This window comes from Ambystoma mexicanum, chromosome 14 (assembly GCF_040938575.1).
Source record: "Ambystoma mexicanum isolate Mex_15411 chromosome 14, UKY_AmexF1_1, whole genome shotgun sequence".
Taxonomy (NCBI): domain Eukaryota; kingdom Metazoa; phylum Chordata; class Amphibia; order Caudata; family Ambystomatidae; genus Ambystoma; species Ambystoma mexicanum.
Window position 1 is genome coordinate 28,218,585 of NC_090940.1, and position 15,697 is coordinate 28,234,281.

At 45.3% G+C, this 15,697-nt stretch overlaps 1 protein-coding gene across 2 annotated transcripts in view; it reads right to left on the reverse strand.

Moving 5' to 3' along the window:
* The window catches only part of SRP54 (signal recognition particle 54), a 607,474-nt gene that overhangs the window by 150,944 nt on the left and 440,833 nt on the right, over window positions 1-15,697 (reverse strand). The window contains exon 16 of one of the 2 annotated variants that reach the window (XM_069638448.1): window positions 13,804-15,117. The exons of the other annotated variant lie outside the window; for it this stretch is intronic. Within the exon in view, the coding sequence (XP_069494549.1) occupies window positions 15,026-15,117 (92 nt within the window). The 3' untranslated portion in view covers window positions 13,804-15,025. Of the gene's footprint in view, window positions 1-13,803; window positions 15,118-15,697 lie in introns of those variants that run through there. 2 annotated transcript variants of the gene reach the window in all.

Here is a 15,697-nt window from a genome sequence, read left to right on the forward strand (position 1 = left end):
AGATCGGACTTGTCTAGAAATCTTTTCAGGGGAGACCAGAGGAAAGGAAGAGAAGGAGGGAGGAGAGGCGGTTGCACGCGGGCCAGAGGTAGCGGGGAGAGGATGGACAGAATGTCCGGGGTTTTAGAGATGAAATGAGAAGCCAGGGCCATGCAGAGGGCCTGGGAGGGGACAGCAGAAGTAGAGACTGCAGCAGGGTTGGCCAGCTCCTTGCAGATTTTGAAGAGTTCGGCCACGTTGTTAGATGCCGCAGAGATGAGGGCTCTCTTCTTAGTGCAGAGCCGGGATTGCCTTTGGAGCAAGCAGCAGTCCAGTTTGTCAGAGGATGCACAAGATGCCCGCCATTTCCTCTAGGCCACGCTCCACTTGCGTTTAAGGGTGACGAGGTCAGAGTCGTACCAAGAGTTGCACTTGTCTTTGGGCTTCAAGCGGTTCCTCATGACAGGGGCAAGAACATCGCGAGTATCAGAGATAGAGTGGAGCTTGGAGAGGGCTGTGCCAGGATGGGAGTCAGCCAGAGGTGGAGCAAGGGGAGAGAAAGTGGCAGTGAAAGCCTCAACTGGCACACGCTTCATGGGCCGGATGACCGAGAAGGTAGGTGGCAGTGCTAGAGCTGGCTTGGCCTGCAAGGTAGAGAGGGAGAGATGGGAGGAAAGGAGAAACTGATCGCTGCAGGAGAGTGGAGTGGTCAGAGGGTTAGAGAGGGGGAGGTCAGAGGATATGAGAACATCCAGAGTGTGCCCTGCAGAGTCAGTCAGGCCGTAGGGAAGACCAGAAAGCGAGAGAGTCACAGAGGTTGCAAAAGCGTACAGAGGAAGGACAGGAGGCATCCAGGTGGATGTTGAGGTCACCAAGGAGGAGGAGTTGAGTGGTTGAGGCTAGGAGGGAGGAGGAGAGGTCAGCCCACTCGGAGAGGAAAGAGGTAGCCTAACCAGGTGGCCAATACAAAGTAGCAATGGTGAGAGAGTGGCCTGGAGGGAAGAGAAAGCCTACATACAAGGCATTCGAAGGAGGGGTAAGCCTGCACAGGAATGACAGAGGCAGAAATCCACTCTGGGAAGATCAAGGCTACGCCACCCCCCGAGCGGTTGGATCTGGGTGCTGAGAGGATCTTGTAGCAATTAGGGAGAAGAGTGTCAAAGCGTGTGACAGAGCTGGCCGTGAACCATGTCTCGGTCAGACCATGAACATCGAGGAGGCGCCAGATGTCTGAGGAGTGTTTGACAGTCGAGTGAGAGTGGAAATATGGAGAAGGTTGCCACCCTTGAAAAACTTCTGGGGGGGGTACAAATTAGAGGTACACCCTACAGAGGTGTAAAAGGAGCCCAAGGGTGGGACAGCAGAGGAAGGAGGAGAGGGCAAGGTAGCTGAGGAGGAGGCAAAGGTGGGAGGCAGGGAAGCCAGAGAGGAAGTTGATGAGGCATGGGAAGAGTCTGTCAAAGAGGAGAAAGTTGGCCTGAGGGCCTTGGACCAGGACAGTGCCATTACGGTAGACATTAATGATTACCTTAGAAGAGTGGAAGGTGTCAGGAGGGCCTCCTACCGGGCACCACCATTAATGGGTGAAGAAGAGAAGGGAGAGCGCACAGAGACCATATGAGTAGTCCAAAGGTCCGGGGAAGGAACAACAAAGAGGATTTCGGTGAGGGTTTGTCTGGAGCAAGCAGTGGTATAGGTGTCAGCGATAGGGAGGCTTGGGTTGGAGAACAGGATATCCTTTTTGAACTTCCACCTACCAGACTTGGTGAGGAGGGCGGGATTGTCAATGGAAAAGCAGTTAGAGAATATAGGAGAAACAGTGAGAGACATAGGGGATGTGGAGGGGTTGGAAAGAAGAGAGAGACGGGGGAGTGAGAGAGGGGTAGGGAGCAGAAGGGGGGGAAGACATGAACAGTAGGACAGGGTAGCAGCATGTAGTCACTGGGCACAGTCAGAGCACAGTACAGACACAGGGCAAGCTAGATTCAAATGTTTAGCAGAAAGGGAAAACACAGCTAGATTCAATTTCTTTTAGCAGAAGGTGAAAACACAGCTAGATTCCAATCTTTTGCAGAAGGTGAAAACACAGTACAGAAACAGGCAGTTAAGAGCGGGAATCCAGGTCGGATGAAATGAAGGTGGCAAAGTCAGAGGAGTAGGAGCAAGTCAAGGTACAGGTGACTAACCCATGATCGGCAAGTGAGAATGTCAAGATAGTTCCAGCTTCACTGAAGAGTGTGGAAGTGCCATCCACATGTGCTCGTGAGGGGTTCAGGAAGACCTCATGCATCGAACCAGCAGCAGACAGGGAGCAGTCAGGGGCCTTAGGAAGTGGGCCTTGGAAGAAAGGGGCCAGCTAAAGCCTGCCGGTCCCCGGTTGGCCAATTCAGAAAGCCAGATGGCCAATGAGCTTCAGGAGGCAAATTGAGAGGCCTTGGGAGGCGGCCTCTACAGCCCAGATAAGCCGGCGGCCACGTTGAACTTGCCGCGAGGACGGCAAACAAAGGCACACAATTCAATTCTCCCCCAACACACGTGGCCACAGAGATGTTCTTGGCCACACAATGGTGTACCAGGAAGCGTGAGGAATTTACACTGTTACAAACGTTTCTTCGTTCACCATGCAAATTAGAGAATGGGATTCATCCATCATTTCTACGAACTCGTATCTCTGTGCAGGAGTGATTAGGAAGCAGGCATAACCTCCAGGCGTGCAGTTAGACTGGAATGGTGGGAGCCACAGCTGTGCGCAAATTGAAAAAATTCTAGGAAATGCCAATGTTGTCAGCTGAGGGACAGTGCCATTTAATGATTGTGCGGAATCACACTTTGATTAAATGCTGAATCCAGGATTTGATCCCAGACAGAAATTAGTGTGACCAGGTCAGTATCATAGCCCTGTAAGGGGGAGCTGTGAGGGGGGCCATAGATGGGGACTCCCAGTCTGAGACACCCTCACATGCCCTGGCTGTGGAAAATGGTGCCACCCTCCGCCCCATAGTACTTTTATGGGCAGTGTTTTATTTTTCAGACACCACCTCCCAGAAGGCACCTGGGAGAAACCAATAAAACCAGGACCGGAGCCAGGAGAAAACAATCAAGGACAGACAGGGAATTGACTGGGATTTCGCCTGCCCAACAAAAATGAGAAACTGAACACTTGACCTGCCATCTTCTCTCACCTGTTCAGGCTGTGCCTTCTAATGTGGCTCACAGTTTTATCACCATCTTTAAAAAAATGTTTTAATTTAAATTAGTTTATTACAAACTTGTTTTTAAAAAAAAGCAAGAACAGATATTCTTAATTTCTTTGCATCACATCACCTTCTTTTCATCAATTCATTCTGTCACATGCATCTTTCTGTCTCAACATTCTATTTCAAGAGCAGTTTATTCACTTGATCCAGGTAAAACGTCAAAGCAAAGGTTAATTTTTTGTTGTCTCCCTCCGCGAGCCACAACCACCAATCCTCACTGCACATTGAAGATCTATTTGATATGTGTGTGCCAAAATACTTGGTTCATAATGTTCTTCAGGCTGTGCAGAATAAAGTCAAGTGCTTCAGAGTTTCTTTAGCATTGTGACAAAATCTACACATCACATCAGCTTGCACCTTATTCATCCTCATTGATTTTCTGTCTTTGGTTTAAAAAAGATTGATCTGAAATGTCATATACATTGTTCTGCAAGGTTAGCTTGGGAGTTTTTCTAGATAGCTCGGTAGCTTATTGCACGCTTTTGTTTCTACAGCAGCATTTAGCATTAAACTATGTTGTAGGCACTGTTCTACGGTGTCCACCCAGTCTTGGTACCACAGGATTTTTTTTTAAGGTGTTGTTCGTATTTAGCTGCTCTAAAATAGTTTCACAGCGTTCCATCTATTTGCACAGGATTGTTTCAGTCTTGAGTTGTAAAGTATGTTGAATTGCGGCAGTCGATCTGCTGCAAGCGTTTTTTGGTAGGGCGCGAGCATGTTCCAAGTCACTCTCGCATTGATTGATATGAGACCTAACTCATATCTAATACATGCAGTTGGAGTTCCTTTGGGTAGCCATAAGATTTTTCTCCAGAACACATGTTCAAGCAAAGACCACACAGAACAGGAGCATCCCATGGCACACTTTGCTCCATGAATCAAAGCTGGCACAACCTTTGCTTTATAAAACTCGACAACCGGTTTTATTGAGAATTTGCCTAATTTTTGGTTTATCATTCGACCTGCATTTCGCCTTGATCCTCTGCACCCATGGAGCATCATTGATTACCATGCCCAAATATTCATTCTGGTTTACACTTTTCAGAGTTTTCCACTGATGTTTTTTGCGACCTCCTTTTCTTTCTTTAAGATTTTGCAAAATAAGGATTTCAGATTTGGCCGGGTTTATCTGCAGGCCGTTTGCATCTACATACTTCTCATTGACGCGAGATTGGGGTTACGTCCAAGAGGACTAAATCATCCCTTCCTACCCCCATCACAATCCTCCTGCCCCCTTCCACCCAGCCTGCGACTCTTGTAACTAAGCTAGGTCTATGCATACTCGGCGAAACAGCAGGATCATGCAACCAAATGCTGTACTTATGCATACCCTGTTAACAATAAGTGATGTGTCTTTTCCTATGTAACCAGCAAGTATTTCTGTAACAGCGCCACAATGCTGAAGGACTGATGCACGCTCTATAAATGCTAATAAATAAATATATCTGCATACAGAATCCAAACAAGGTGGATTCCGTTAATTTTTGGGGGAAAAGGCAGACACACTTTCCAAAGTTGCTCCAATATCAGAAACGAACAGGTTAAACAAAATTGATGCTAATGGGCATCCCGTTTGACGTCTCTATAGGTCTTTATGGGTGCAGACATAGATCCCTTCCAATCCAGGCGAATTCTTATCTCAGTTTTAGAGTAAAGGGCATTAATCACCATGATCAGGCTTATTGGACAATTCCATTGTTTTAACCTTGTCCATAACAATTCTCGGTCTATACTGTTGAAAGTGTGTGCTAGATCAATAAATGCAAGGTAGGTTTTTGTTCCTTGACTGATGGCCTCCATTTTCAGTAAATTGATCAACAGGAGATTTAATCCACAGCCCACGCCTTTGACAAATCCGGTTTGCCTCTGATCGTATGTAGAAGTTATTTTGATCCAGTCTGTCAGGTGATGTTGTGATCGAGTGGCAACGATCTTACCTACGACAGAGGAGGGCAATTGGGCGGTAGTTTTTTTTGTTCTGATCTTACAACTTTTTTAAATATAGGCACTATAATTGCCCTCTTCCACGATGTCGGAATTGCACATTCATTCAATATGGTTTCAAATAATGTGCAGAAGTTACCCCACTCATTAGGATTTTCTCTTAGCATCTTATTAGCTAACCCGTCCGGTCGAGGGGCTCCAGAAAAGCTAAGTTGCATGATATGTTTTAGAATGTCATCTCTGTTCATTTATATATCCCATTGATTTAACTGTGGGAAGCACAGCTCCTCTATGGCCCCTTGCTTTGTGAACAGCTCATTGTAGTGAGCTGTCCACTGTGCCTCTGAAACCATATTGTTTTGAATCACTTCTTGCGGCGCATATAAATCATTAAGTGTTTTCCAAAACTCGAATTTTTTTGGGAAAGTATGCTCATCATGGATTCTGCATCCTGTTGTTCCATTATGCATTTGTGGGAGGTTAACCAATTCTTATACTTCCGTTTGGCTTTTTTGTTTCTCCATTACACAGGTTTTATTATTAGAATACATAATTGATCAAATAATTTTTAAAGTTCTCACTTCTTTATTAGAATTTCAATGTCAGACATGCCGCCTTTTGAATACCTTGTTACGTGAGCCTCCAGACTGCTCTGTATATTGTTCTAACAAAGTGCAATACTCAACTTTATCACCGCTCTTCTTGTTTAGAGCTTGTTGGAGAACTCTTGTGATGTTATTCACCTTAAATGCATCGATCTTCAACCTATTTCTATTGGGTTCTACAATTAATGATGTATTCCATGCAGGTCTAGAATTGTTTGTTGAGCCGAGCAATGTAATTGTTTACAAGATTGTGATCACTCTGATTCATACTGCTCACACTCAGGGTATTGATTTTTTTTGCGACTTCTGAAACAAATAAGTTATCTAGTACAGATTTGTGGTTGTTTCTTCTCCACGTTGCCCGTGGGTGAATATCACCCACAGTATTTCCATTCAGTAGAGACAGATCTCTGGCCTCCATTTCTTCCACCCATTGAGATATTAATTTCCTTTTGTAGTTGCTCTTTGCAGCTTTCTGCCTTTCAACGGACTCCAACTTGACACATTAAATAGTTATCTCCACAGAGTATAATGTTTGGACATACTTCTGTGGACAAGATGCTGTCAATTATCTCAAATATCTAGTCGACAAATGAGACTGCCCCTGGTGCTGCCAGTAAACATTTAAATGTGTATTTGTTTTCCCCCCTAAGATCTCTCAATTGATTGGATACCTCAATTGTTGTTAGTTGTATGTAGGGAGATTGGTTATTTGTACTGATTACACGACATCCATGTTTAAAAAAAAAGTGATCAATTCAGCAATTGGATGGCCCTTTGTTCTTTTAATTGCAGGATTTACAGCCTGCAATTAAAAGAACAGAAAGTCACAGCCAGGTTTCTTGGAGACATATGTCCAATGATTTTAGTTCCGCTGATGTATTATTAAACAGATGGGCACTTAAAACACCAGGGGATTTGGACATCTGAATAATCAATTTCATTGGATCTGGTTGGCATTAACTGTGATTTCGACCACCTAGCACACCTGCAATCCAATGCCAATTATCTTCGTCAACTGACTTGGTTTGATGTAGTTTTGCAATACTTTCTCCACCTTTATTGCACTCAGCAATAGTTATTCTCATCTGCTCGTGCATAGGAGGATCCTGCCCACAAGCTCAAGTGCGTTTGGCACCTGTAGTCTTCAATCGACATTTGTTCTCATTCTCATCTGGACCTGTAGCGAAACCTTCCATAAACCCTTTCCCCTCAAGAAATGTTGTCTGATGCTCTTTATTGTCATTGTGGCTTAGAGGGTGCTGAACTTCCAACCCATTATTATCTATTTTGACATCTAATATGTCAAATCCCAATGGGTTGATATCAGACACCGCATTGAGTAGCATGTTGCTAATTGTTTTCGATTGAATATGTAGCAGAACGCGATCATACATTGCTTCGTCAATGAATTCCACAGTTTTACTATGATCTGAAACAATCGTTTTCAGAATTGCTACATGGTGCATTAATCGCAGGACATTTTTCCTATTCAAAATAAGGCCATCCTTAGCAGGTAAAATGCGTTCTAGCACCAGACAATAGTTTTAACAAAACTTTCTTATTTGCATAGGTTAGGAGTTGAGATTTGTTTATCATCACTCCATGTTACACGAGTGTTGTTTTTGGGCTCCGATTTATCTACATCATTTTGATAGACGCTTCATGATTTGCATTTTGACGGGAGAATGTACCTCTAGATCATTTTCTGATCTTTTATAGTTTGTGAACCGGCCTACAGATCTTTCATTACATTTTGTGCTTCTATTTGCGCTCTCCTTTCAGCAATAGTTAAAAATCTGGAAGGCTCTCTGCTACTACTCTTCTAATCATTAACAGGGCCCGTCTTGGTTGCAGAGTTTGAGATAATTTTACATACTCTCTTTTCAGGGTCTTCAAGGGGTTCCATTCTAATGCAGTTAACTTCATGGGCATATTTCTCTTCAGAATCAAGGCAAATGGTCTCACTCCCATCGTGACCAGCGTTATCCTCTTCCCCTTCTTCCTCGGTTTCGTATGAGGACAGGTTTAGCATCTCCATCATTAGATTGTCGTCGTTTGATTTCTGCACGTCTATGATCTTCAGCTGCATCATTTTATTTTTATCTTGCGAATGAGCTGCATTTATTGGCGCAGTTGACACATTGGGCAAGGTTGTTTCTTGCGAGGGCGCTGTTTGAATCGTCATGTTTAGGGACTTAATATTTTGTAAAAATGTGTGCGAGTTATTTGCGTTTTGACACTTGGCTTTTGATAGATTTTTGGGTTTCTTTCCTTGTGGCAAGGTTTTCTCTTGTTTTTTGGGGCGATGCTTTTTCTTCTAAAAAAATAGCATAGTTTTCTTGACATGTGGTGTAGGTGTCCACGCTTTTCCTTTCAATATTTATCGGATTACCAAGAAGCCCTTCAGCATTTGCAGAGGTTGAGGGTCTGATACAGGGTTCATCCCCCACCAAATTATGAGTTCTTGTTTGATTTGGCAATGTCAGGCCCTTTTCACCAGATGTTGCCATATTTATGGATTTCGTCTTCTGATCTTAATTTCAGGAGTCCATTTTCATCACAGTTGTTTAATATTTCACATTGACTCTCCATGTGCGTGCTCAATGTGGTGACTTAGGGCCTCATCACGAGTTGGGCGGTAAAGCCGGCGCTATTAGCGCTGGCGCTAATAGCCCTACCGCCAAACCTCCCAGCGCTATTAGCGCCGGATCACGGGTTTGGCGGAACGGTTATTGCCCATTCCCATTGGGCCCATTCGGGAATTCCTCATTCTCCATTGGACCCAATGGGGAAAATTTGCGCTATTACCGCAGGCGGATTTCCCGCTGGCGGTAAACACGCCAGAAATTGGCAAATTTGCCGCCAATTTCCCCCCAACTGAGAGCTGGGGGAAAATCCGCCAAGGTCATGATCTGGCGGACCCTTAAATGCGGCGGTAATAGCGCTACCGCCGCATTTAAGGGTTACTGCCAGACTCGTGACGAAGCCCTTAGTCTCCTGGGATCTTGTAGGGTTCTTGAGCTACTTAATCCTCTATCTGGTTTATCATGTTTTATTATCAAGGCTTTCCTAGCCACTTCAGCGTGAAGCCATTTGTCCTCTGTATTATTTTTTAGTTGGTCTCTTAATAGGCTTACTGTTAACACAGATTTTTGATTTTCATCAGTAACTTGTGTTTTCATACAATTTAGCTCTAATTCAATGTTGACCAATTTGGAATTCATCAATGCGAGAGTACTTTGGTCCTTGAGATTATCATTAATTTACTCATACATTATTAGAAATGGTGAGACTGCAATTGTCAACGTGGACATTATGTTGGGGATGAGTTCTTTAATCCCTTTTTCTGTCATTTCGCTGTCATTATTTCGGTTTGCAGGACTATGCACCGGGAGCAACCTTCTAATTTTTGGATAATCCCGCTCTATGAAAGAGTAATCAGAAGAGTCCTTGCTGAAAGCAACAAAATCATCATTACAGCGTCAAAAATTACTTTGACGTCTGTTTTTTTGTGTCTACCTCCACGTGTGGCATATTTTGTCACATTTTTAATTCTCTGTTGAGAGCAGTGGATTTGCAGGGAAGAGCTGCATTCAACTCTTCTTTGTTTTTGTGGACGTTTGTCTGGATTTGTGCTTTCAATTATACTGCAACATGTTTCTCAACATTCGCCGATTGCAGGGGCATGTTTACATCTCCAGTTAAATCTCTAGTTTAAGTGTTTCGCATCGTACTGTTCATTTTGTCATTTAGCCGTGTTAAATTAATGAATTGCAGCGTTGACTTGGGCTCTGTTCATCTTGATTACAGCTACTCTCCTTAGCCTCGTCTTCCTGTGACGTCAATGGGCATAATCGAGAGAATGCCGAATCAAAAACCTCATCCATCAAGACCTATGGTTGTTGTTTATCCATTGGCTGTATCAGCTTTGAAAATTGCACCAAATCTACATCACAAACCACCTTCATACCCTTTGTGTTTAGATTTGAATAGTTGAGGTGATGGATTTGGATTTGCAACATTATATCTGTTTATTTCTTATATCTTGTAGTTGGTAATAGCATTAAAGTTGGTTCGACCAGTTCAATAGAGTTATCGGCTGCTTCACCATCTGCAGTTGATTTAGACACCGTAGTCACAGTATTCAGTAGAGCCCTGTGTTCTTTTGGTGTTGTGATAATCTTTGTTTCACTTTCATGTGCGCACGTCAGAGCTGTAGACTGGCTCACCGGCATTGTGCTTAGGTCACTACAATTTATTTCAGTTCCGATGTCTCTGGCGGCAGTATCCATTTTAGGTGCCAGCGTTCTTCGGCGTTTCCAGCTCATTTTCACTAGTGTGATGACTTACACACCCTTGCTCAGAGTCTTTAATGGCATGCTCAGCCCCGACTGCTCGCCATGCTAACACCCGTAGCATTGGAATCCTCCTGTTAGCCACTTCATTATCTACCAAGACTCCCCCCCACTAGTTGCCGCACTGGAGGTTATGGACTTTGAGACCATTTTATATGTATGTTCTGAGACCTCACATCGGTCCTTTGTTGTAATAACATTGGATGGATGTGGTGTCAGGGAGTCGAAAGAAGCATACTGCAGTGCTCGTTTAGGCATGGGCTTTTCAGAGTGTTGAGAGTGACAACTTTCTTTTATTGAATGCACACGCGTGGCTCATTCCATTCAGTTCATGCACACTTGTTCACCTTCGGATCGCTCCAATCGTCGATCCCCCCCGACGTCAATTGTGGCATTCCGGTATTGCAACGGCAGAGTTGTAATCTCGTCTGCGGATGAATGGTGGGTCGGCCGGGGCCCATACCAACTGGAAAAAGCCTGGCTCATTCGTGGTGGCACTCGCCATCCTCTGCAACCCAAGGGAACACAAGGCAACACTGCTCACACTCCGCGACGCTCCGTGTCCACAAGTGACGTTTTATGTTATCACTCCTCCTCCTTGATAGTAAACGGGAACCACCATCTTCGAAAACTGTCTGAGGGTTTAGGCAATCAGTGTACAATGGGTGTGGGAAAGCAGCCTTACCTGCGGTTTCTCCATTCAACCAAGGGTTTCAAGGTTGTTCCTTGCTGGGCAAGTTCTGGCATTTCGTTTTCCTCACACTATGTCCATCCCGCTCTGCCGCCATGAAAGGGTTTGACTCGCACATTGACCATCAAGCTCGCTTCATTAGGTAGGTCTGTCTCATTCTAGCTACAGAGTCACCACCCCTCTCACGGATGGGGGTATACAGTTTGTACAGTGGGTTACTGGAAACTCAGTCTATGGCTTTCATTTGTCAGTGAAATGTTCCTTGAAGAGCAGGGTCTTTGGATCTTTCTTGAATCCCAGGCATGAGAGACCAGTCTGATGTTGGCAGGAAGGTTGTTTCCGAAGAGTGAGAGCATAGCAGGAGAATGCTTGTTTTATGATATTTTTCTTCTTGCTCTTGTTGCATTGTAGTCTGGCAATTTCTTGGCTACTGGTATTGCGATGACCTCATAAGATGGTGATCTTTTCAGGTAAGTAGGATGGCGTCTTGGACATTGGAGCTTTGTAGGCAATAAAAGCGGTCTTGAAGGCGATACGAGCTTGGAAGGGTAACCAGTATAATTCCTTGTGAGCTGAGAGGACATGTGGTCGAGCTTCTTCATTCCTGCCATGAGGTATGCGGGACAGCCCTCAGAGGGGCTAGAGTTGGGGCTGAGACGCATGCCAGGAGGATGTTGCCAGCATCCAGGTTGGGGATCACCAGGGTCTAGACAATGGATCTCACGTCCAAGGTGAGGATGAAGATTCGAATTTGGTGCCGGAGTGAGAGCAGATACCTTGTTTTTGTCTTCTTGGCGATGTGTACTTTGAGAGTTCACAATGAAAGGTGAAGCAAAGGGACTTTGCACTAGGTCGACAAAGCCATTGGGGACAGCTGTCCTTCAGTTTGTAACGTATGGTGGGGCCTGTGAAAAGAATGAACTCTGTTTTGACAAGAGTTGAGTTTCAGGTAGGCACTGGGCATCTAGGCTTGAATGGTGTCAAGGCAGTGTTTCAGTTGGTGAATGTCTTCGGAGTAGTTGACCTTCAGGTATATCTGCATGTCATCAGCATACTGGTGGATTTTGATGATGTATTGGACCATGAGGGATCCAAGAGGCTCTTTGTAGGGTTTGAACTCGTCAGGGGAGAGGATGGAGCCTGGTGGGACACTACAGGTTTCTGGGCATTGTGTTGTGATCTTCAGGTTCTCGTCTGGATACGCGGTCTGCTGGCGAGGCAAGAGTCATACCATCAAAGGACTGCAGCATGCAAGACTCAATATTATCTTGATGGATGGTTATGGGGAAGGGATACGCAATACCCCTTGGGATGTAATAAACCATAATAGGGTATCCATGGATCTGTGTCATGGAAGGAGGGGGCAGGCATCTATATATGCTGCCCTTTTCGTTGGGAGTATTTTTCCTCCCTTTTCTGTTGGGGGTACTTGTCTGTTTTGAGGGAGTATAAGTGTCTGCTTACTTGTATGGCTGGGCTCGGGGTCCAAGCACTGTGAGCACAACTGTATTCCTGGCAGTTGTGATGCAAGTCATACCAGCAGTGGGTAGATTCCTGCTACTTAATAGGCGGGGCAGTTAATCAGTGTAGAAGGGGCAGCCCAGACTTTGCATGGAGAACAGACCCTGGTCCAAAAGAGAAAGCAGAGCTTTGCCTAAAAGCAAGACGCATGAAATTTGGTCAGGTTAGGCGGCCCAGACTGGGACATCTCTTCAGACATGGAGGTGGCCCCAAAGGGCTTTCTTGTGCCATTGAGCTTGTACAGCCTGTCATTCTCTAGAAGAACTTGATACTGCTGATTCAGACTCGATGAAGAGCCTCCAGTAGCTGTCGTATGGGAACCTGCCTGGTCCTTCCGTTTCTCAGAGATTCAATGGTAGCCACGGCTGCACTGACTCAAAGTCCAGAGTGCAGAACCTGCATTGTTCTGAATGCCAGCCAGGTAGCAGGAATAAAACTGCAAATATCACTTTTCCACAAGCTCTGGAGCAACCGCCGCCCAGCACTGCAATCAAAATAACCTGTGCAGACAGGAAGTCTGGAGGAACAAGTCACCAAAGATCATGAATTGGAGGAAAGTGTCATTCAGGTTTTCATTGCTTTCCAGCCAATGGAGGCGGAGGCTGTGTATCCAAGAGCACAGATTATTGAGGGCCAGAAACACAAACAATCAAAGTTAACAACAACCAGGCAGGATACACATAGTGTGGGTCCACCACAGAGACCTGCTGAGGCGACTAGAGTATCATTTGAAGCTGTACTGTTGAGGCATAAATTGCCAAACCGAGAACCAGCAAGGAAACATGTCCTGGGAAGAAAAGCTTTCAGTTCGTATTAGTGGACAAAAGGAATGGTCAGATGGAATCTACTAAATGCACTGGAGTGGTGGGGCCTGCATAAAGGCTTTTATTTTTTTCTACAGCTACCACAGTATTCTTGATTTATATTTATGGGGACACTGCATACGATAAGCCTGTAATCAGGGTAGGCATGCAGAAGACAGGGTGGGGGATAGGGGTGCAGGCTGAAGGAGTGTTTGCGCAGCTGTGCAGGTTCCACACTGAAACTGTACTCTGTTCTCAGCAAAGGCGCTACAGGACCCACAGTAGTGGAAGAGGAAACCTCCAGAAAGCTTGGCCAGGAAAACACAAGAGGCCCCATTTTCTTAACTACACTCTGCGTGGGGTCCCTTTAAGATAGTACAGACTATGTCTATAAGTAGAGGATCATTTTGTATAGAAGATGGGCGTGAGTGCTGGATTCCTGTGAAGCTATGCCCGGAAAAGCAAGCATTCGGGGATCACCCGTGCATTCACTAGGCCTGACTTTCTTAGTTCTCTGGTGGAGTAAGAGTGCATTAAATGAGCGTAGCTTACATATATGTTTGCAGTACTCATCCTCACACTAGACCCAAGGTAAGAGCAATTCATGTTATGCAGTATAATAACACGTGCAGGGTGTAGCCATCATTTGGTACCAAAATACAACTTTATTAATAAAACAAATTTCGCCATTTGTGGTTATACAGTAGGGACATTTTTAAATGAAACCAAGTTTTACTCCAATCCGTTTTTTGTTGGTGATCTCCATGAAGATGACCCAAGAAGAATGGATCAGAATGTCACTAAACTAGTGGTGCATTGGAGCCCCAAGCAGACACTGCACCTTTATTTCCACAAAGTGGACAGAAATCTGGGAGAACCAAAGATTATACCTCACCTACTATCCTACATCGACTGGCAGCTGCCTCAGCTGGGAAAACTAGGCATGATCGTAACTTTGGGAGCCAAGCAGAAGCGGACAATCCTATAGACTCCCCACAAGCCAATAGCAGCTCTAGTGACCTGCCAGAGGTCAACAGTCTGGTGGGCGAGAAAAAGAAGAGGATGTGGTGGCGATGGGGGCTGAGTAGGAGGAAAGACACTGGCAAGCATGGGTCAGGACTAGGGGTAGATGGGTTGTTCCCCCGCCTCAATGGCAAAGTGTGCCCCTTTACTTGTAAATCAGAGAAATACATATTCAGAAAATGCTGCATCATCGTCATCATCATCATCATCATCATTTACCTCAAGGTCACCATGGTTGTGGATCGTAGGTCAGTCCTCCTTGAAGAACCATTTTCAATGCCCACATTCTGAGCAGCGTTTCATGACCCAGACCAATAGAATACTTCACTGGATGAGGACAGCGTAGCCTCTTTTACTGAGCACCTCGCAACAATCATGAGGTGAGACCCTGAACCCCGATGAGCTGCATGGAGTTCACCGCTTCCAATCATTAGACATTTATTTTACATCATTCCTATCGCAAAGAGCCCACGCATCACTGTAGAACAAATATCCTTTTCATTTACAACCATTTTTGTCAATGGATACAAGCAATTAAAACCGAATGTCTTTTAAACTATTCCTTTTTACACAGTCATTTTTTGAAGTTTTATTTGCTGTCTTACAAACTTAAAGAGAACGTCCCCAGATGGGGGGAAGGGGAAGGCTCTCGTTGCGAGCCAAACTAGATGTGAACCCGGGAGAGCAGCAGAGTTTTTAACCATTGTGGAGAAACCGGGTAGCTGGTGGCTTGGCACTGGCTGCACCTCACTTTTGTGCCCTGGTGTCAACGAGGCAGGTGCAAGAAGGCCTTTCATGAAACCCTGGAGATATTTCTAACAGTCTGTCGAGTGGGCCTGATGGCTCACATGTTGTTAAATCCCATCATGCCTTTCATGTTGCCGGCGGCACCTTGCTGGAACTGCCTCATCATCGACTGGAGTCCTGCCATGCCTCCTGCAGAGATAAGGCAAGATGGTTAAAAGTCAGCCAGGACATGGAGGCTTCACCTCCCAAAAACCAACCTTTCCAAGGGCTACTGTGACTATGGTCCACACCTGTGTGGGAGAGACCACTCGTATTCATACGGATGACAAAGTTCACCCAGTGCACTTTGGTGGGTTGTAAGGGCCATTTAAAGCCAGAAATACTGAGTTGCTTTGCAAGCCAGTGCAGTCACAGCAGTAGGAACTGTAGCAGCAGCAGAGCTCATCACCGTGTATAACAGACATGCATTGTGACACCGTGCAATTCAAAAGAGAATGGGCCATTTTATTTGCAACTTGCAACAAAGTGTACCAGTGTCAAGCAACCGAACAGGCATTGAGAAAGCATCAAATATTGGTTTGTCGAGCGCAGCAAGTAACCTTTTACAAAATGGGCGCTAGCCATCGTGCATTGCTTCTACTTTGCTACCACCAACCACCTCCAAGCTGCAACAGGTTCTAGGAAGGCAGACTTCTTCAGGGTCTGCTACTGCCACCCCTCCCTTCCACCACAACGACCCCCCTCCTCAATAACACCTCTTTGTGGTGTT